General features: G+C 41.1%; 1 protein-coding gene across 24 annotated transcripts in view; it reads left to right on the plus strand.

The window, feature by feature from the left end:
* The first annotated feature begins 5,186 nt into the window (after positions 1-5,186).
* LOC109892571 (RNA-binding protein Musashi homolog 2) overlaps positions 5,187-23,256 on the plus strand; it is a 381,702-nt gene continuing 363,632 nt past the window's right edge. For all 24 annotated transcript variants that reach the window (XR_004210228.1, XR_004210227.1, XR_004210229.1 and 21 more), the window contains exons 1-5: positions 5,187-5,362; positions 5,703-5,743; positions 6,009-6,090; positions 6,587-6,671; positions 13,408-13,449. Coding sequence is in view for 17 of the 24 variants with exons in the window: in XM_031826490.1 (XP_031682350.1) it covers positions 5,301-5,362; positions 5,703-5,743; positions 6,009-6,090; positions 6,587-6,671; positions 13,408-13,449 (312 nt within the window). In the remaining 7 variants the exon portion in view is untranslated. The remainder of the gene's footprint in view (positions 5,363-5,702; positions 5,744-6,008; positions 6,091-6,586; positions 6,672-13,407; positions 13,450-23,256) is intronic.

Here is a 23,256-nt window from a genome sequence, read left to right on the forward strand (position 1 = left end):
TAGCTGGGGCAAAAGCGTGACACCAATCAGGCCCCTGAGGACTGGAGTTGCCCAGGCCTGTTATACTGTAGCATGTCAGTCGATTGTTGACACGTGCAATGTCTGAGCAGGGGACCGCGACCGTAATGTTATTTTCTAGCAAACTACTCATTCAGCTGAAATTAGAATGAAACACTTGTAGGACCAAATCAGAACCATTCTGATTGAATACGGTATACAGGAAATCATGTCTGTGATGAAGGAAACCATAAAATATTTGTTTTATCCACTTGTCTAGATTCATCCCCATCTTTGAGTTTAACACAGTAAAATATTTTTGGTTTAAGATGCAGTATATCAGATGTGTTAGCTGCCTCTTTGCCTTTTCATCATGTTATATCCACATTCTACAACTCCTAGTCTTTACCATCTAACCAGGTTTTTTTGTGATGTTCATTACTTTTTGTTTATATTTAAAGGGTTGTTTCACCCCAAAGCCATTGTCATTGGAGTTGCAGCTGTATATAAATGTGAGAAGTCTATTATATACAATTGGTAATTTATCATGAACTGCCAGATTTGTGAATTGGATTTTCTTCCCTTTTGTTCTACTCACTATAATTGACAGTGTCAGTGGTATAGACTGAAGAGAAGGGATGGTTGTTTCTTTCGACATGCCGTCTGTGGGCATTTCAGTGCAGAGGTCAAGAGTTGTTTCAGCAAAGGCCTCTGATAATGCAGCAGCATGCACTCCTTGGTGTCTTTGATGAGACTAATTTAAAGGAGTGTGACATGGGGGAAAAAATAAAGAAGCTAATCGGAGGGCAGGACTTTGAGGAGCCTCATCCAAGATCCCCGTTGATTAATGAAGTCACTGTCATTCTCCATTATCTTCGCTGCTCATAACACACTCACCCACCAGCAGTGGAGAGCGATTGAAGGATTCGCAAATGTCGCCTCGCGTTGATTCTCAACTCAAGTCAGCGCTGCACTCCATGATGTTTTGATTTGAACGTGATTCCATTTCTATTACAATTTCTTATTACATTTCTTAAAAGATTAAAGGGATATTTTGGCAATGACGCCCTTTATCTACTTCCCCAGAGTTAGATGAACTTGTGGATACCATTTTTGTGTCTGTGTCCAGTAAGAAGGAAGTTAGAGGCAGTTTTGCGCCAGTGATAACTAGCGTTAGTGCTATGACTGGAAGTCTATGGATATCTGCAAGCGCTAGTTAGCAATTGCGTTAGTTTGCGTCTTTCGAACTGCACACAGAGACATACAAATGGCATCCACGAGTTCATCTGCCTGCATAAGAAAAGTACATCTGTGATGGTTGAAACGGAATACCAAGGTTGCCTTTTCATGGAAGAAACTATCCATGTATTTAGGGTTATCAATGACTCACAACATTATTGAATAGTATTTTCCTATTAACAATACTATTTTAATAGAGCACTCTATTGTAGGCTTACATTATGCTATCCTGCAAATAATTGTGCTGAATATTTCTGTGTAGTTATGTGTAGGTGGCTAAACAACAATTTTTTGCAATCAATCATGGAACCTAATGTGGGACACAGGTGTGCTGGGAATGAATAGGGGTATGGGGAGCTGCTGATGCTATATGTTTGGGTTTTCCTACGTGGTAAAGCTAAAAGAAATCAAATCCTCCAATCACAGGTATTGCTTTTTTACACAGTTTAGAATGCTTTCGTAAAAATAACTTTTGGTCTTACGGTACTTTTATGTCCCCCTGTATTTTGCATGACAGAATTTGCCTTCTTAAAAATGACAGCAGAAGAGCAATGGATTTATTCAGAATGAAAGCAATCACTACAAAATCTTCCCAACCAGTATTATGCCCCACAATTTATGCTATAAATTGACCTTTAATATGAGATTGATGAATCACTGCTTTAATAAATACCAACATTAAGAATTGACATGCATGGCATCAAAAACATGGTGGCTGTTGCTGGGGAATACAGGGCCATGATTTTAACTAAATGTCATTACAATATGGCTTGAATATGTGAAGTCATTATAAAGGAGTAGACCTCAGCAGAGCCCCCTAACAGAACAGCAGAGCATCACACTGGCACTGCCTCTGACTGTCACTGAGATCTGTGCATCGATCTCGTCTGGCACTCATGGTTTGAGCTCTCGGTAGGACGACGAGGGACCGTGTGACAGCTGCAGCAGACAAGGAGGTCCCCAGCTGTCCTTTCACGCTCCTCTTCCCCTCTGCTCTCATCTCACACTATCATTTCTTCCTCCTCCTTCCATTTAAATCCCTAATGGCTCCCTGCGATCAGCATCCACAGGCCTGGTTATCCCTCTGCCATCCTTGAGTTACTGTGACATTTCTGTGTGTTGAATGCCATCTCTACAGAGCTGTGCGAGAACAGTGCTCATGTTGAATGCTTGTCAATGCTACAGTATGTTCAATATATGAACGCTCTCAGGACACAATGTTTCCTTGTCTCTAGGCTCAGCTATCTGGGTAGAGGGGTTGACTTTATTGAGCTAGTGTTCAATTTCTCAGCTTCATGTTTTAACCACATTTCCTCAATGAAAAACACATCAATAACCTGTGTGTATGTTTAGTTGTGCAACTGGAACATATGTTTCCTATTTCAATGGGGAACCGTGTCGTAAATGTTTTGAAGTGCAAAGGCCTCACATTGATATGTTCAAGGCATGTAACAGATGTAGGACATATAAAATTATACCGCCCCTTAAATACTTTATCCGTTCATTAATCAAACACAGATGCCATTGTAATTGCAGGCAAATTCACATAGTTGTCCCTACCGTAGAATGCACTGGAGGCTGCTGAGGGGAGGACGGCTCATAATAATGTCTGGAACGGAACGAATGGAATGGCATCAAACACATGGAAACCAAGTGTTTGATGCATTTGATACCATTCCACGTATTCTGCTCAAGCCATTACCACGAGCCCGTCCTCCCCAGTTAAGGTGCCCCCAACCTCCTGTGGTAGAATTATATAATACAGTTTCTTCACTGTTGTCAAGGGGGTTTCCATGCATTTTACATATTGTCTCGATAACCTTGATCACTAAAATACTATATTTTCCCTTTACTCTTCAGCATTGAACCAACCTTTGAAGGCGTGTATAGTTAATTACTAGGTAGGGATTTATTATATGAATATGCAGAGAGGAAGGGTATATCACTGTTGACTGCCGTAAGGGATCTCGGCTGCATCGGTCATGTTGTTTGAAGGCTGAATTGCATCTCCGACAGGCTCACTTAACACTAGTGGCTCCTCAGATTAAAGGGAATGCACCACCACTCCATAAACCTTGGCTTGGAGTGTTTTCATTTCAATGAATACAACAGATGTCACAATTACTGTGATAGATCCACATTGTGATGTTTACTTGCCTTGTGTGAAGTACTTTGTTGTATTTAGTTGTTTAGAGCTCAGCAAAACTGTGTGTGTGTGTGAGAGAGTGAGAGCGCGAGGGAATGCATGTTAGTGTAACGGCTGTTGGAAGGAGTGGACCAAAGCGCAGCGTGGTACATGTTCATCTCTATTATTTGAACTGAACACTGATTAACAAAAACAACAAGAGAATAAATGAAACCGAAACCGTTCTGTCTGGTGCAGACACAAAAACAGAAAACAACTACCCACAAAACCCATGTGGGAAAAAGCTACCTAAGTATGGTTCTCAATCAGAGACAACGATAGACAGCTGCCTCTGATTGAGAACCACACCCGGCCAAACAACAAAGAAATACAAAACATAGAAAATGAACATAGAATGCCCACCCTAGTCACACCCTGGCCTAACCAAAATAGAGAATAAAAGCCTCTCTATGGCCAGGGCGTGACAGTTAGACACACGTACACACTCGAAAGAGAGAATACGATACCGGAGTAAACATGAACATTTCAGTGTAATGTTGATAATTTCAAGTTGCTTTTTCCTATTTTCGAGTGGAGTATGTGTGAAAATAAATTCCACCTACCAATGCTGAACCTACTCTATGTATGTCTTCTGTCTAGTGTGATGGAATAAGAGCAGGTTCAACATTGGTTAGAATAACTTCATAAGGTATACAATAATGTTGATTGTACAGAAAGGTTGACCTGTGTAGCTTGTGACCAACATTTAAATGAGCTCTCATAGATAAACCAGTTCAGTCAGTAATGACATCATTCTGCACCCAGTTCTAAGTGCCTTACAAGGGGTCTTCTCAAGTAAAAAGGAGACCAATTTGAGTGTGCACAAGCGTGCACGTCCGTGTGTCTTCCTCCCTCTGTCTCTGGCCGCAGTAAGGAAATAAACAGCAATCACTGTACCATGACTTGAAATCCACTGAGCATCCAGCTTTAATTGAGCTCTCACTTATGTTCAGATTTAATGGAAAACTAGGCCCGCACCCCCAGTTACTGAGTAATGAACATGCATATTCAGAGGTAACAATTAAATCCACCTATTTTTTTCTCCTTTTTCATCTTCAGGTGGACTACGTTTCTTGTACGATAGCATTTCAAAATTCAACATGGAATACAATGCTAAAATGTTCTTCTAAAATAGTATCTTATTAAAAGACATTAAATGTCATGTGAGGGACCATGTTTCTTCAATCCATTTGAACACACAAAATATGCCCCATGCAAGTGTTCACATATAGTGCAGGCTAATACTGTAGGCCTACTTAACCTGTCTCGGCCTGAGTTAAATATGATCTACTGTACATGTTCATACAAACATAGAGAAAATATTAATGCATTTCTTTAGGATAAATAATGAAAATATTGCTGACAATGTATTCACAATATATCAATATGATAGTTTACAAATCTGTAATAACCAATAGGCCTATTTCACATGTAAATACAACCTACCTTTGGCCTTTGACCATGAACTAACATGGCCCATCATTAATCTCTAATTGCATGTGTGCGCTGGAAGGAATTTACTCATTAAATAAAATGTTGTCATTAGGCCATGTAACATTTGTTTTGTATTGACATTGTTACTAATCACGGCGGTTATATTGTCATAGGAGCGTTACGACCAATAGTTTTTATTTTATTTGTTTGTTTCATAGGCGGGTTTTCTGTATTAACGTCAATTGGATTGGTTAGTTGACGAGCCCTCGCCCCGCCCAGTGAGGGCTAGGGAGAGCATGCTGAGGGAGGGGGCTAAACTGAGCTGATCCCACGTGTGACGATTCCGTTCCCGGCTCAGTAATATTCTCCCAGTCGGGCTGTGCATAGCTTTTGCAGTGTCTGTGTGTGTTTGTTACTGTAGTTACTGCCTATAGTTTGGTTAGCTATGGAAGGAGACGGGAGTCAAGTTACATCTGGAAGCCCAAATGATTCACAACATGACCCGGGGTAAGATGATAACAGTTTCGACTTTCCTTTGTTTATTGCATTTTTCATCTGAGAATGTCTGAGAGGATTTAGCAAGAGTGCAGTGCTGGATTCAACTCGCAATGCGCACATCACCATTGGTCTTTCCTTCCGGATGCAGTTAGTAGCGATGAAGCTTCTGCTTTGCTTTGGAAGATTACAGTAGCAAGTGTGGCCTTCCCCTTTTAATAAGATACATTATTGCTATCCAGCGATTTTTGTTTTCTCTCTCTACTCGTTAAGATCGCTTTTAGAAGTAGTTAGCCGTCAAAATGGCCGATCTGACATCTGTACTCACTTCTGCTATGTTTTCTTCTTACAGTAAAATGTTTATTGGTGGCCTCAGCTGGCAAACCTCACCAGGTGAGACAATTATTCCCTTACATTTCCCATGTTTCTTATTTTGTTGCAATAATTGATTGTGCATGCTGTGGTCGCGTTCTCTGTGTGTGCAGTAGGCAACTGTATGGGTTTTCTGGAGTCCCTCTGTTTGCGCGCAAGGTTATTTTAGATTTCCAATCATCTGAAGTCCTCTATTCGACCCCTATCTGTTTTTGAAACACACTGACAACAGTATGACAACCATTTGTTATTGACTAATTATCCGACATATTTTCTCTGTTCACAGACAGCCTTAGAGACTATTTTAGCAAATTCGGAGAAATAAGAGAATGTATGGTGATGAGAGACCCCACAACAAAACGTTCCAGGTAAAAGGTTTTTACTTTTGCTTTCCAGTTGGTGAAATGCTATCCTACACTTGTGTAGTTTATATGCCACATATTAACCCGGGCTGTTTGTCCCGCGTTGTGTTTGACAGAGATAGATTCGCTCAAAAGATAGCTGCGGGTGAATGCAATTTGACATTGACTTTGGGACTGAATTGCAATGTTGGTGTAGTGTTTCCCCCCTCTCCTATAAATCAATATAAAGTCAAATAACTTATATATCAGTGCCCGCAATCACTATAGTAATCTATAATTTAGGTAGATATTATCTCTATCATTTGAATGAACAGTAGTTAACTGGGACAGTGTAAATACCCGATGTCCAGTAAAAAACATTTAGCATGTTCATGATATTCTTGATAGGCGACCATATGTTAATACTCTGAGAGAAACAGTTTATATTTCTACCTTCTCACGTAGTCTATGTAAATAATGTGTGACCTAATTGGTTGTTTCTCTGTATTTCTTTGTTTTGCAGAGGATTTGGATTCGTTACGTTTGCAGATGCTGCCAGTGTAGATAAAGTCTTAGCTCAACCACACCACGAATTAGACTCAAAGACGGTATGTCTGTGTTTTGATGTCATTTGCAATGATATTTTACTGTCTGTGTTGCACGTTTTAAAATATGAATCATTGCCTTTATTAATTTCACTGTCATGCTTGAGATATGACACTGTAATAATACTGTAATATAAGTTCCACATAGCAAAATAGTACCACATTGAAACTGCAGTACATCCATGTGTGGCAGGTGGCATCTCAGAATGCTCACATGCCATTTGCCAGTCACTGGGTTGGCCCTCTTGGTAAAGAGCTATTGGTAAAATGATTTATTTGATCAAAGCTGTAGATGTGGAATTAGCCCATGATATCACCTTGACCCCCTTCATGTAAACTATTGCGGTAAAACACCGCGCAGGGGTGAATCTCATATCTGCTCAATTTCCCTTCTCCTCTGAATGAATGAAGGTGACACGCCCCCTTTCCCATCTCCCAGTACCGCTCCACATGTGCACATATCCCATGTCACTCACATGGGCTTTCTCTCACAGGCCTCCTCCATGCATATAACCTGTCAGATCGTACACATCACTCTGTTTGATTCATATCGCGTCAATGGAAGTGGGAAGTTACACATGTGATTCTATTACATAAATATTGATGCCAAAAGGTCCATTAATCCTGTAAAATATTTGTTATTTCATTACATCAAATGATATATACTTATGTATAAGTGTATTTGAAATATTACAAGTGTTGCTTCCAAGTTAAAGTCACAGTACATTGTCAAGTTTGTTGAAACCTATTTTCTGTCTTATAATGTCAACAAACCTGATGCTTCTCCTATCAGCTTACTTCATCTATTCTTCTATTAACAGGCACACACATACACACACGCATCCCCATTTATTCTGTTTTATCAAAGGCCTTGAACTATTGTGTCAATGTGGCAGTAGATAAGTCATTAAAGGATGTCAGTCATTTTTAAAGTTCTGTCCGTGTAGTGGTGGATTAGACAGAGTTCAGTTGAGACCACAATTGTCTGCGATTTCTGCTCGGTGGGTGGTGATATCCAGTCATGCTCAGACAGCTCTGGAGATGGAATAGTGCATACCGAAAAATAGATGCTTTGTTAGCAGCCTTCTGTGAAAGCCAAGTTCAGATGGGAGAGTATGTCTTTAAGATATATTTGGAAAGACAAACATATTGTACTTCAGCAGGCGGTGCACAGTTCCAGTGGAGCCGGGCTGAAAGCAGTGCTAGAACTTGTTGCACGGCTGTCCTCGGCTGATTGGCAAGTCACTGGAGGGTGCTTGTAAAAGCTTTCCGTTTTTATCTCCATACTTGAAAGCGAAAGAGGAGCGGGTTCATGTTTTGAATGTTATTAAAGGAAACCAGCATCTGTAAGCTGTTGTAGACAATCTTAGGTTGTGCAATGCATATAGCAGGGAGAAAGCCCCAGAGTGCTCTATTTAATATGTGATTATTACACACTCTATGACAGATGTTTCCTATTTAGAGCTCTGCTACATATAATAATATATGGCGTACATGTATGAATTAAATCATGATAAATAACCTACATGCATGCAGTATAAATACTGCAGATTAGCATGTGTTCTATATGTACTTCTGCATGGTACGTATAGTGTGGATATACTCATTATACATCTAAATTAGGGAGTTGAAGAACTCTTTCTTTGTGATAATGAATAGCCTATGCTTTTGTAAGCTTAATTGAATCGCACTCCTTTTCCCCCTCAAGGTTATTGACAGCACTCATACCAATTGACTTTTTCTCTATAGAGATGAGAAGTGTCATCTGGTGTCTTTGTTTGGAGATGTGTCCTGTATCCACATGTCTTGCCGTAACTGAACAAGGAATACGACTCAAAGATTAAAAAAATTCTGCCTGGCAAACTAACCGTTAGTAAGTAACAATTGAGTAGCTGGTAATTAGAAATATTGTCAAATAAAACACTGGTATTAGTTCCGTTGAATTGACTGTTTTGATTATTTAATAAAAAGTATAAATAAAGCTCTCACCTTAATAAAGCCATTTGGTTTCCATTTTGTTCATACATTGTTTAATGAATACAATTTCATTTGAGTGAAGTAAACTAGAATTGAACAGACAGCTTACAGCTTGGTATATTATTGTATTTAGACACATCTTGCAATCATGTTTTAATGATTCATTTGTTTATTTTCTTCCACAACAATACACATTTATTTATGACTTTTAGTTGAAGTTCCTTTACACTAAGGTGTGTTGTGTAAATAATAATGACATAACGACATATTGAGAAGCGAGCGAGAATAGCCCATGAAAATGATAAGGATTATAGTTCTAAAAGCACAATGATTTATCAGTTGAAGAGAGGGAGGATGTAATGTTATTTGTATGAGCTGAGTTATTGAAGAACATAAAGCATGGCCCTATTGATACTAAGCAATACTGAGATCAACATTTGATACTTCCTGATGTGACGCTGAGGCAAAAGAGGGCACTTTGCCAGTACGCAAAGGAAGTGACTCTACATCACATAGACCTGAACCAGCAGTTTTCTGCCTTCATATTCAATTAGTCATTCGGCAGATGTATGTATGTCACACGCTGTATATACTAACTCCTGTGTTAAACAGTGCCTTGCAGTCTCTGATGCTGTATTGTACCAGGTGCCTCTTCTAAAAGAGATTTGATCTTTGTGAGACTAACCTGGACACGCAATACCCTACAAGTCTGAAGGTTTAGAAAGAGGCTGAGGGCTTTATGTAACATTAAATACAATGTGAAAAAACTTTACAATTCTCTTCTCATCCAATGGTACAGTGTTCTTAAACCAACAATACTGGATATTTTGTACAGCCTACTCCAGTTCCGAGCAGTATTACATTTGACATAGATATTCCTCCTTTGTTTTTTGTGTGGATGTTCTCTCGTGCTAATGGTCTCAGTGTGGAAGGAGGGTTACCCCGTGGAGAAAGATGTCGGTCAGAGACGTGGACAATGAGCACAAGTATGCTTTCATAATGCACACACCATCATAACGTGCCACAGCTATTGTTCAATCCCCCTGATAGCCTGGGTTGCTTTCTGTCCGGTTATGAAAACAGAGTGCTTTCAGACCGGTATGAATGTGAATGGAGACATATGGCCAAGGAGAGCTCGAGGCTTCAAAACACACATGCCAGCAATTCGGAAACATATTTTGAATGTTATATTTCATTTTATGTCCCATCTGGAATAGTATAAGTTATCTTTTTACGTACAGTTATTTAAAAAAAGGATGATGAACATGATTTGAATTGATTCAAATTCTTCTTTATGTGAGGAGTTGTGGTTTAAGACTACTGCATCACAGTATCCATTATCAATGACCAGGTCAGGATTATTCAGTCTGGACCCCTGCCAGAGGAGATGTATTATACTGCTAAATAAGTCTTATTTTCTCCCAAAACAAAGGTAGCCTATTTCGCCCACAGATATTTTCAGCCATTATTGGATGACCTCTGGCCAAACCCTGTTAGCTGTTTTGATGTAGTAGTTTCAAAGGACAGAATGTCTCGTTGAGGTGAGGGGGATGAGGCCAGAGAGAGAGAGAAACAGAAGAAAGGGTTGTTGCAGCTCCTCTGGACAAATCTAAGCCTCCTCTGTCGGATATCAATTGAAAATAATGTCAGCAGTGAGCTCACCTCCACCGTGCCACTTGTTGGTTCATGTCTAGCAGGTGCTTTGTCTTCAGTTGATCGTGTAAGCTATACCTGCCTTTTTCAGCCTTAGATTCAACAGATCCTCTGAGGGAATTTGTCTTCTCCTCAGACTTTAATGATTTATTTACAGTATTCAGCATCTAAACAGGCAGTGCTTTTTTCATTGTCATAATTTGTTGCACTGATAATACATTGAAATGAAACAACACAGACATCATTATTTTTTACAACATAGCGTAAACAGCAGGGTAATGCAGGCTTCAGAATAGCCCATATGTGGGTAATCAATTGCTCGGGAATGATTTAACGTCCCCCCAAAAAACTGTTTTGATGAGGGCATGCTAAATTGCCTCAAGTGAAATGATGAGGCTTCATTTGGGTATTTGTTGGCAGTGCATTTGACATTGGTAATAATACTTGTGTGTATGAAAACCGTAGGGAGATTGACAGAAAGAAGCAGAAGATTAATCAGTATATATCAATGCTTCCTACATCGCTCTAAACACACATCAAAACAGTCAAGAAATCAAGCTTTTTGATAGACCATTTTTGTAGCTTTAAAAACCTATCTTAATCTTAAGCTGCCAGTATAGAGTGAGATCTGTGACGAGAGAGAGTTTACCCAGAAGCTGCAATAATGTATGAAATCCTGTTGGAAGATCTGAACTAAGGATGTAAGCAATTGCCTTCTGCCTGGATCTTACACAATCGCACAGTGAGAAGCCCTCTGAGACCCTGCCGTAAAAAGCTGTAACAGAAGATAAGAGAAGAAAAAATGAGAAGGAATGTATTGCTTTTGGTTTGTTCTCTTTTATTAGTTTGACATACCTAGTTGGAAGATGTTGACTAGAGCTTGAGAAATAGCTATTTTTACACTTTGGGATATGATCCATTAGGGGACAGAGTTATCGATGTGTATGCATTGTCATTTTGACCAGAATTGATACATTATTCTGCATTGATTGAAAATACTATGCTCTTGTTGGTGGATTTGTTATCATTTCATGGATCTAGAAATGATCCCCACATTGCAATGAGACTCAGTGATTTATATCCTACTGGTGAGGGGAAATAGTACCTCTCGAGATCAATTATTAACACAAAGAGCAAACTGCTATTCCTATGGAAGCGTGTAAATGGAATAACCTTTAGTTCCAGACATGCTTTAGTGTACTGTTGTAATGTGAAATATTAGGCCTATATTAAATGCAATTCCCACATAAACTTCCAATTGACATGAATACTTCGACAGAATGAAAACAATCTGTAGAATGTACCCCCCCCCCCCCCCCCCCCCCCCTTTGGCAAACCTCTCAAAAGAACCATTCATTTCCTAGGCTGTGACCTAAATAAAGGTTTGCTTCTACAAGCTTTATCAACAGGTCCCATACTAAGTCATCATTACCTAACACAGCTACGCTGGTCATCTGGACAAATGACTGCATTATCTGGCCATTTCAATAAACAAACTAAATGTGTGCATTGCTAATTATTTTCTATCCAAATAGTTGGTTAGTAGTGATTGTATGCAGAATAATTCTTTGTCAAGTTCAAAATCCATTGTGGATTCGATTGACATGCTGCAACGCTAAACTGTACCACCTTCACTGCTACTCTATTTAAAAGTTGAACTGTAGCAGAAATGCATGTTGACGTCTTCAAATGGAAAAGTACCGTATGACAGAGAAAAAACAGACCCATATCCAGCTGTGTTGATATTCAGGGACTGGTGTGTAGGTTGGAAAGGTAAGACACCACCAAGTATGACGGCTTTGATATTCAAAGCGTAGGCCTATAGTGTTGTCTTTGCACAAATATGCCCAGCTCCGCTGTGTATTGGAGGTTGAATTGGTTATGCCTGAGGCTAATTGCTAAAACGAATCATTACATGGAATTCATTATGAGTAGGGTTGCCATACCCAGGTGTTATTCAATTCATCTCTCAAATTGACCTGATTTAGAAAGATGGCTAACAATCATAACGCCGCAAGATAGAAATAGGACAGAGAAATATGTTCCTGCTTCATTCTCACATGTTCCTCTTTCTCAAACACGTAACAGGTGAAATGAAAGCTACGGTTGGCTGATCTTCCCAGATGGTAACCTTTGTCTCTGTTTCCAACTGAATCATCAATTGCATTCATTATTGAGGAATGTTGTTTTTTGTTTTGTTTTGTTTTTCTTAGGAATATGTGATATTAGTGTTGTCTGTGAGATGTAGAGAGTTTATAGGAGGACTATGCTTTTTCCAGCTAATGTGACAGGCTCTCTTCCAGCACAGTTCACCACTTACTCCATCTTTTTGGCTTCTTTTTGTAAATTGAGAGAGAAATCTCAGGCCTACAACTGAGACAGTCTTGATCTTTATGATGATGCTGTGGTTGATTACATACAACCTGTAGGTATGCAAGTCTTTAAAATCCTCACAGAGAAATATGCAGCAACGTAAAGGGTTTGCACTGCTGAACACAAAGTCATTTTCTGCAAGAGAACAATTTCCATCTGTTGCCGTTCCCCCTTCAATAGGTCTGCTTGGATGAGATTGTTTGAAACTTCTCTTTTAAGAGCCTGGCATTAAAGTCAGGAGAAGGCAGCATGACATTGATGCATGAAATAGTTTATTTTCATTCTGAATGCAAGATTGATAAGGCTGCAAATGCACGCCTCAATACCAGTTAAACAGAGGAAGAAAAACATTTTTACGAGACGACAAGGCAAAGACAGAGAAACAGGTTGATCTGATGCACCTTCCTGCTTATTTCTAAATATCTGGAGTTATTGTCACAGGCCTCAGACTCCTATTTCCAACCCTGAAATAATCATTTCCTCCAAACATTCCAAGGCACTGTTCCCATTTTGTGATCTCTCAGCATCTCTCAGCATCAAAAGGATGGGCACGTATTTTGTGATCTCTCAGCATCTCTCAGCATCAAAAGGATGGGCACGTATTTTGAAGTTTTAGGAATGTTGAAGTCACTTTGGAGAAACATTATCATTTTATCTCTGTTGCTACAATTGTCTGAATGTTGATGCACAATTGACAATTTCTTAACACATTCCTTTATGTTTCTATCTTTCACAGATTGATCCTAAGGTTGCCTTCCCCCGACGCGCTCAACCCAAGGTAAGAGCAAACCACCTCACTTACTGTTAGTGCTGCTAACTGACCAGTCAGACTCTTTCTCTAAAGCGCTTGTCTTTATTAGCAACAGGACTCATTTCATTTAGGAAAAAGCACTCCAAAGGCACTTGTGCTATGAGCTTGGGAGCACTTCCAGCACAGTCCAATGTGTTTCTAGACTAATCATAGTATGATGATTATTTGTGAGTTGATAATTACATAGAAGAAGAGATGATTATGCTTGTGTTACTATTAAGGAGAAAACATGGTCAGCAGTCTCCTTTGGAGACTTCCTCTATGCTGATCCCAATTTGACCAAAACCAAGCAATTATAATAGAGAGGTGATATTTGACATGGAGGTAACTCGTTAATGATGAGAGTATCATCTTTCATAATGGCTTAATCGTGGCTCGGTCACTGGTCGTTTGCTTGTGCCACACACAGACACTCTGTTTGGGGAGGTGGTGTTGGTAATCATGGTGTAGTTGCAGTGTTGAGAAGTGTCTTCTTCATCCCCTCTGACAGGCTTTGGGTTAGAGGGGAGCACCTTTAGGCCAATGTAGTGCTCCTCACATCAGACCTTCTAGACCTGAAATGGGTGGAGATCGATAAGGGATTTTTCTCCTTCCCACCGGCTCACTGGGAGGTGTTGTTACTGAGCGGTTCTGGTTTCAAATGGGGAATTGGCAGTGAAAGCTTTCAAAGCCAGAGCACATGGTGTCTTAAGCTTATGGGCATATGGTGGAGAAACTACCAGGTCTCCTTTTTTTCACTCCCTCATTTGCCTGTTTGTCGCTTTAACCTTTTCTCTTCCTCGGCTTGTCCCTGAACATCTAAAACACATCAAAAACAACCAACCAATATGTTTAGCCTTCAGATTCTGGGATTTCAGTTAAAAGGAAAGCAACCTCCTCCCTGGAAGGCATAGGTGTTGTGCTTATTCATTTATACATTTCACGACAGTATGCTCTGTTTAGCTGGGACCTACATGTAAGAGAACAGAATCACTCAGAAATACATCATTTTTTTCACAACCTTAGAAACATCCAGTGTCATTCTCCTGCTCTTGTTATATCAATGGAAGAAAAGAATGACACCTCAACAGAATTAATACAGTAGTACAGAAGAACCTGTAGTTGAGATGTTTTAGTCAGGCTGTAGGGCAAGCTCATTAGAGGAGAAAGAGGTTTTTATTTGTAGTATTAAGAGAATGTGGATTTCAAAGGATCTCAGAGCAATAGGATTAAGGCTGATAGATTAGCATGGCATGGCTTTCTCCTTCATGTTCAATTGATTTAAAGCAGTCTGGGTCTGAGGTTGCCATGTAGAAAACACTCTGTTTTTGAATATGTCATTGTTTCTTCCTCCTCCTCTTCAGCCTTTCTGCTTGTTTCTGTTGTTTAAGAGGCCTGTCCCCAGTGAGAGATGGGGTTCATTGGGGCAGCTGCTAGGGCAGGTTGCAGGTGCATCCGTGGCACTGGTTTGGGTAACGAAAAATGTTAAGAGACCTATCGGCTTTGGGTTCCTCATGGGCTCACACCTCACTCTACCCTCCATCTATCATGCACTGTAGAATACTTTGTTAACATCACTGTGTTACTGTGTCTTAGGGATTGTACATTTTGTAGAGAAGGTCTGACATAGCCTACTTTAACCTGCGTCTACCCAGGTACTTCCGACATTGGTCTTAGTGCTGCCATCATAATTCAGCCAGTTTCCTATATCCAAGTTTCCAATACCATTCAGTGTATGAATCTAGGGGATCCAATTATGTTATAATTGTCCTACCTGGCCTCATAGGGATCTGCTCTTGTCTTGTGCCTATAGATCTGCAGGACTGTGTAGCCCCTATAGATCTGCCGGACTGTGTAGCCCCTATAGATCTTCCAGACTGTGTAGCCCCTATAGATCTGTCGGACTGTGTAGCTCCTATAGATCTGCCGGACTGTGTAGCCCCTATAGATCTGCCGGACTGTGTAGCCCCTATAGATCTGCAGGACTGTGAAACCCCTATAGATCTGCCGGACTGTGTAGCCCCTATAGATCTGCCAGACTGTGTAGCCCCTATAGATCTGTCGGACTGTGTAGCTCCTATAGATCTGCCGGACTGTGTAGCCCCTATAGATCTGCCGGACTGTGTAGCCCCTATAGATCTGCAGGACTGTGAAACCCCTATAGATCTGCCGGACTGTGTAGCCCCTATAGATCTGCCAGACTGTGTAGTCCCTATAGATCTGCCAGACTGTGTAGCCCCTATGGATCTGCCGGACTGTGTAGCCCCTATAGATCTGCCGGACTGTGTAGCCCCTATAGATCTGACGGACTGTGTAGCCCCTATAGATCTGACGGACTGTGTAGCCCCTATAGATCTGCCGGACTGTGTAGCCCCTATAGATCTGCCGGACTGTGTAGCACCTATGGATCTGCCGGACTGTGTAGTTCCTATAGATCAGCAGGACTGTGTAGCCCCTATAGATCTGCCGGACTGTGTAGCTCCTATAGATCTGCCGGACTGTGTAGCCCCTATAGATCTGCCGGACTGTGTAGCTCCTATAGATCTGCAGGACTGTCTAGCCCCTATAGATCTGCCGGACTGTGTAGCTCCTATAGATCTGCAGGACTGTGTAGCCCCTATAGATCTGCCGGACTGTGTAGCCCCTATAGATCTGCCGGACTGTGTAGCTCCTATAGATCTGCCGGACTGTGTAGCTCCTATAGATCTGCAGGACTGTGTAGCCCCTATAGATCTGCTGGACTGTGTAGCCCCTATAGATCTGTCGGACTGTGTAGCCCCTATAGATCTGAAGGGCTGTGTAGCCCCTATAGATCTGACGGACTGTGTAGCCCCTATAGATCTTCAGGACTGTGTAGCCCCTATAGATCTGCCGGACTGTGTAGCCCCTATAGATCTGCCGGACTGTGTAGCCCCTATAGATCTGCCGGACTGTGTAGCCCCTATAGATCTGACAGACTGTGTAGCCCCTATAGATCTGACAGACTGTGTAGCCCCTATAGATCTGACAGACTGTGTAGCCCCTATAGATCTGCCGGACTGTGTAGCCCCTATAGATCTGCCGGACTGTGTAGCCCCTATAGATCTGCCGGACTGTGTAGCCCCTATAGATCTGCCGGACTGTGTAGCCCCTATAGATCTGCCGGACTGTGTAGCCCCTATAGATCTGACAGACTGTGTAGCCCCTATAGATCTGACAGACTGTGTAGCCCCTATAGATCTGCCGGACTGTGTAGCCCCTATAGATCTGCCGGACTGTGTAGCCCCTATAGATCTGCCGGACTGTGTAGCCCCTATAGATCTGTCGGACTGTGTAGCCCCTATAGATCTGACAGACTGTGTAGCTCCTATAGATCTGACAGACTGTGTAGCCCCTATAGATCTGACAGACTGTGTAGCCCCTATAGATCTGTCGGACTGTGTAGCCCCTATAGATCTGACAGACTGTGTAGCTCCTATAGATCTGACAGACTGTGTAGCTCCTATAGATCTGACAGACTGTGTAGCCCCTATAGATCTGACAGACTGTGTAGCCCCTATAGATCTGACAGACTGTGTAGCCCCTATAGATCTGACAGACTGTGTAGCTCCTATAGATCTGACAGACTGTGTAGCCCCTATAGATCTGACAGACTGTGTAGCCCCTATAGATCTGACAGACTGTGTAGCCCCTATAGATCTGCCGGACTGTGTAGCCCCTATAGATCTGACAGACTGTGTAGCCCCTATAGATCTGACAGACTGTGTAGCCCCTATAGATCTGACAGACTGTGTAGCCCCTATAGATCTGACAGACTGTGTAGCCCCTATAGATCTGACAGACTGTGTAGCTCCTATAGATCTGACAGACTGTGTAGCCCCTATAGATCTGACAGACTGTGTAGCCCCTATAGATCTGACAGACTGTGTAGCCCCTATAGATCTGCCGGACTGTGTAGCCCCTATAGATCTGACAGACTGTGTAGCCCCTATAGATCTGACAGACTGTGTAGCCCCTATAGATCTGACAGACTGTGTAGCCCCTATAGATCTGACAGACTGTGTAGCCCCTATAGATCTGACAGACTGTGTAGCCCCTATAGATCTGACAGACTGTGTAGCCCCTATAGATCTGACAGACTGTGTAGCCCCTATAGATCTGCCGGACTGTGTAGCCCCTATAGATCTGACAGACTGTGTAGCCCCTATAGTCATTTAGCAGCTGTGGGTCTAATTCGTTGACGCCCCTCCAAAAAACCTGATCATAAAACAAATCTATGCTTTTCTGGATGGTAAAACGTTTTCAGTGTAAACTTAAATGACTAAAACCAGGTATAAAGTATATAGAAAAGATAAATGAAAAGATAAACGACCAAAATAAAAACTAGACAGTCAGGGAGAATCTAAAATTAATGTTATGGCATGGGGCCACCATTGATTTAAAAAACAAAATCTTTGAGTCACTCAGATTGCATAAGAACACCGAATAAACCATGGCCAAATGTGTTGAATTGCAGGAAATTAGAAGTTGAATAACAAAGTGTGAGGGATGGGCCTGGAGAAATGTAAACTCTCTCAAATTTATAGACAGAGCTATGGATGGAAGGACTGACCATCCATGATATCAAAATAATAGTTCTAACCATGGTTGTTTCTACACTGTTTGTTTACATTTGCATTGTTTACAAACATTGGTGTAAAACAAACTTATATTTTGGTACGACAGTTGAACCAAGCTTACGAGGCATTTTATAAGTTATATTCTTCAAGAATCAATGGATACAGATAATTAATTTATAAGTCCAAAAATGGATGTAGCAACTGCTGATTGCTTCTTTAAAACAGACATTATTCTCTCAGCCCCATCCATGACAAAATGTGTCGAATTGCAGGAAATCGCTTTAACCCCCTCATGGAAAACTTGGATCTGTACAGTGTGATGTCTGTGTGAGGTGAATGGAGGAGGACAGGTGCTGTTTCTCTCTTCTCCTCCTTTGTGGAGCTGTTGTCTTTGTGTTTTTACAGGAACATGAAAACTGTGGGCTGATGTCTGCCTGCTGTGTTTAGAAACCAAAGTGATAGTTGCTGCCCACATCACTAGAGATTGGTTTCTCAGCAGCTCGTTTCGTTACCGATCCGTCGCTGACACTGTTGTTGTTGTTTTCGCACGGCGGAATCACAGACAATCATAGCGCGTCCCAACATGATTTTAATTGCCGGTGGGACTGCAGCCACTTTGCTGGGAGATGAGCTCTGATGACTTGTTATGGAAATGAAAGGAAGGAGCTGGGCCACTCAGAGAAGGCGAGCAGCGCAGCTTAAATAACCCCTTCCTGCCCGCTTGGCTATCTCACCAGGGGCTGTTTGCCTCATTAGGCTTCACTAGCAGCCACTAGTCGCCACATCAATGGCAGTCATTGGGCTGCACTGATGAGATGAGCCTCTCTGTAGTGTACACAAATAGATATGTTCTGGATGTATTGAACAGTGGGAGCTAGACTGAATGAACTAAAAAGGAGTAGGTCTGTTTACTTGGCTTGACAATCACAAAGTTTTCAGAGTTTTATTTGGTGCTGCATTACAGTATATGTAGATTTTAATAAGGGAGACGGAGTAACCTTCAAATGTTGTCTGCAGCTAACTAAGCGTACCGTAGTAGGCCTGAGTGGAAATAGATCTGGGTTATCAGTCATAAATACCATCAAAGCAGTGGCCCAGATTTCCCTGTGTGTGTCAGCTGTGTGCTCTGCCTGCCTCTCTCTCTCCCTACTGCTGAGGGACTGCTGCGGCTGCTGGTAGTGTAGAGGGTAGGGGGAGGCATGGCTGGAGTTGATACTCTCTGGAGGGGCTAGAATAGATTCACTCTAACACCCCATTCTCCCTCTTCCTCATCTGGTACTGGTCCCACACCTCTTTCTCTTTCTTTCTTTTCTTGTTGTGTGCTTCATTTTTTGAGCTGGAGAAAAGCTCCCAGGTGTCCCATCGTGCTGGAGCTGGGGACAAATGTGTTGCTGAGGGAGAAAACTTCTCGCCAGGTTTTTAATGAAGTACAAAGGTGACGCTGTGTGAAGTACAGACAGAACCCCCCACTCCCCTAACATATAGACACACATGTTATGTTCATCTATCCTCGGGGGGGACCTCAAATGTATTTCAGTTCAAAATCATATTTTCCCTCACGCTTACAATAACCCTTATCATAACCTTAACCCGTAACCCAAACACTAAACCTAACTCCTAACCCTAACCCTAACCACTAACCCCTTCCCTAACCCTAAACCTAACCCCTAAGCTTAAATAACCGTTGTCCTCATGGGGAAATATCCCCACGAGGGAGAATTTTCCTTGTTTACTATCCTTGTGGGGACTTTGGGGGATTTTTAGGTCCCCACAAGGATAGAAGAATCACACACACACACACACACACACACACACACACACACACACACACACACACACACACACACACACACACACACACACACACACACACACACACACACACACACACGCACACACACACACCATAGGGAATGCTTTCCAAAGAAGAAAGACCCAGGAGTGCAGTTCTCTACTCCAATGCCCATTTAAGAAACCTGCTCAAGGGCTGTTCTCCTACATGCTCTACATTTTTACTTACAGTGCCTTTAGAAAGTATTCACACCCCTTGACTTTTTCCACATTTTGTTGTGTTACAAATTGGGATTAATATATATCAATTTTTTTACGATCTACACAAAATACTCGGTAATGTCAAAGTGGAAGAAAAATTCAACATTTAAGATGAATGAAAAATAAAAGGCTAATATATCTTGATTAAATAAGTAATCATCCCCCTGAGTCAATACATGTTAGAATCATCTTTGGCAGTGATTCCAGCTGTAAGTCTTTCTGGGTAAGTCTCTAATAGCTTGGCACACATGGATTGTACAATATTTGTCCGTTATTTTTTTTTTAACTCTTCAAACTCTGTCAAGTTGGTTGTTGATCATTGCTAGACAGACATTTCCAGGTCTTGCCATAGATTTTCAAGCAGATTTAAGTCAAAACTGTAACTCGCCACTCAGGAGCATTCAATGTTGTCTTGGTAAGCAAGTCCAGTGTATATTTGGCCTTGTGTTTTATATTATTGTCCTGCTGAAAGGTGAATTTGTCTCCCAGTGTCTGTTGGAAAGCAGACTGAACCATGTTTTCCTCTAGGATTTTACCATTGCTTAGCTCTATTATTTTTTTTATCCTAAAACAACTCCATAGTCCTGCCGATGACGAGCATACCCATAACATGATGCAGACATCACCATGCTTGACAATATGAAGAGTGGCACTCAGTGATGTGTTGTATTTGATTTGCCCCAAACATAATGTATACAAAAATAAACAGTTTTACTTTTAGTGCCTTATTGCAAATAGGATGCATGTTTTGGAATATTTTTTTTCTGAAAATACTTCCTTCTTTTCACTGTCATTTAGGTTAGTATTAGAGGTCAACCAATTATGATTTTTCAACGCCGATACCGATACCAATTATTAGAGGACCATAAAAGCCGATACCGATTAATCGGCCGATTTTTTTAAACATTTATTTATTTGTAATAATGACAATTACAACAATACTAAATGAACACTTATTTTAACTTAATATAATACATAAATAAAATCAATTTAAAGTAAATAATGAAACATGTTCAATTTGGTTTAAATAATGCAAAAACAAAGTGTTGGAGAAGAAAGTAAAAGTGCAATATGTTCCATGTGAAATATGTGCCATGTAAGAAAGCTAACGTTTCAGTTCCTTGCTCAGAACATGAGAACATATGAAAGCTGGTGGTTCCTTTTAACATCAATATTCCCAGGTAATACGTTTTAGGTTGTAGTTATTATATGAATTATAGGACTATTTCCCTCTATACCATTTGTATTTCATTAACCTTTGAATATTGGATGTTCTTATAGGCACTTTAGTATTGCCAGTGTAACAGTATAGCTTCCGTCCCTCTCCTCGCTCCTCCCTGGGCTCGAACCAGCAACACAACGACAATTAGCGCGCTAACTAGCTAGCCATTTCACTTCGGTTACACGAGCCTCATCTCGGGAGTTGATAGGCTTGAAGTCATAAACAGCGCAATGCTTGATGCACAACGAAGAGCTGCTGGCAAAACGCACGAAAGTGCTGTTTGAATGAATGTTTACGCGCCTGCTTATGCCTACCAGCGCTCAGTCAGATACTTGTATGCTCAGTCAGATTAGGACACCCTAGATAATATCTAGTAATATCATCAACTGTATGTATGTAGTTAACTAGTGATTATGATTGATTGTTTTTTATAAAATAAGTTTAATGCTAGCTAGCAATTTACCATGGCTTACTGCAATCGCATAACAGGCAGCCTCCTTGTGGAGTGCAACGAGAAAGAGGCAGGTCGTTATTGCGTTGGACTAGTTAAGGTTGCAAGATTGGATCCCCCGAGCTGACAAGGTGAAAATCTGTCGTTCTGCCCCTGAACAAGGCAGTTAACCTACCGTTCCTAGGCCGTCATTGAAAATAAGAATGTGTTCTTAACTGACTTGCCTAGTTAAATAAAAATATTTAAAAATAAATGAATAAATCTGCAAAATCGGCTCCCAAAAATACAGTTTTCCGATTCCAATGAAAACTTGAAATCGGCCCTAATTAATCAGCCTTTCCGCTTAATCGGTTGACCTTTAATTGATACACCATCCAAAGCGTAATTATGTCACGCCCTAATCAGTTTCACCTGTCCTTGTGCTTGTCTCCACCCCCTCCAGGTGTCGCCCATCTTGCAATTTTCCCCTGGGTACTTATACCTATGTTCTCTGTTTGTCTGTTGCCAGTTCGTCTTGTTTGTCAAGTCAACCATCGTTTTGTTTCTCAGCTCCTGTTTTTCTCCTGTCTCTCTTTTCTCGTCCTCCTGGTTTTGACCATTGCCTGTCCTTACTCTGAGCCCGCATGCCTGCCGTCCAGTGCCTTTGCCCCTACTCTGGATTACCGGCCCCTGCCTGCCTTGACCTGTCGTTTGCCTGCCCTTGTTGTTGTAATAAACATTGTTACTTCAACACAGTCTGCATTTGGGTCTTACCTGAAACGTGACAAATGAATAACTTCACCATGCGCAAAGGGATATTTAGTGTCTGTTTTTTTAAGTTGTACCCATCTATCAATATGTACCCTTCTTTGCAAGGCATTTGTGGTTGAATTTGTGGTTGAAATTCACTACTCGACTGAGGGACCTTACAGATAATTGTATGTTTGTGGTAGAGAGATGAGGTAGTCATTCAAAAATCATGTTAACCACTAATCCATGCAAATGATTTTGATTATGCAAATTTGACTATTGAACCTTTTCAGGCTTGCCACGATAAAGAGGTTGAATACTTATTGACTGAAGACATTTCAGCTTTTCATATTTTATTAATTTATAAACATGTATAAAAACTAAATTCCACTTTGACATTGTTGTAACGGTTCTCTTGTGGTGAAGGAGAGTCGGACCAAAATGCAGCGTGTAGATTGCGATCCATGTTTAATAAACAAACGTAAAAACACGAATCAATACAAACACTACAAAACAAAGAACGTAAATGAACGTAACGAAAACCGAAACAGTCCTATCTGGTGCAAACACAGAGACAGGAACAATCACCCACAAACATACAGTGAAACCCAGGCTACCTAAATATGGTTCCCAATCAGAGACAATGACTAACACCTGCCTCTGATTGATAACCATATCAGGCCAGACATAGTAATAGACAAACTAGACATGAAACATAGAATGCCCACTCAGCTCACACCCTG

This window comes from Oncorhynchus kisutch, linkage group LG6 (assembly GCF_002021735.2).
Source record: "Oncorhynchus kisutch isolate 150728-3 linkage group LG6, Okis_V2, whole genome shotgun sequence".
Lineage (NCBI taxonomy): Eukaryota > Metazoa > Chordata > Actinopteri > Salmoniformes > Salmonidae > Oncorhynchus > Oncorhynchus kisutch.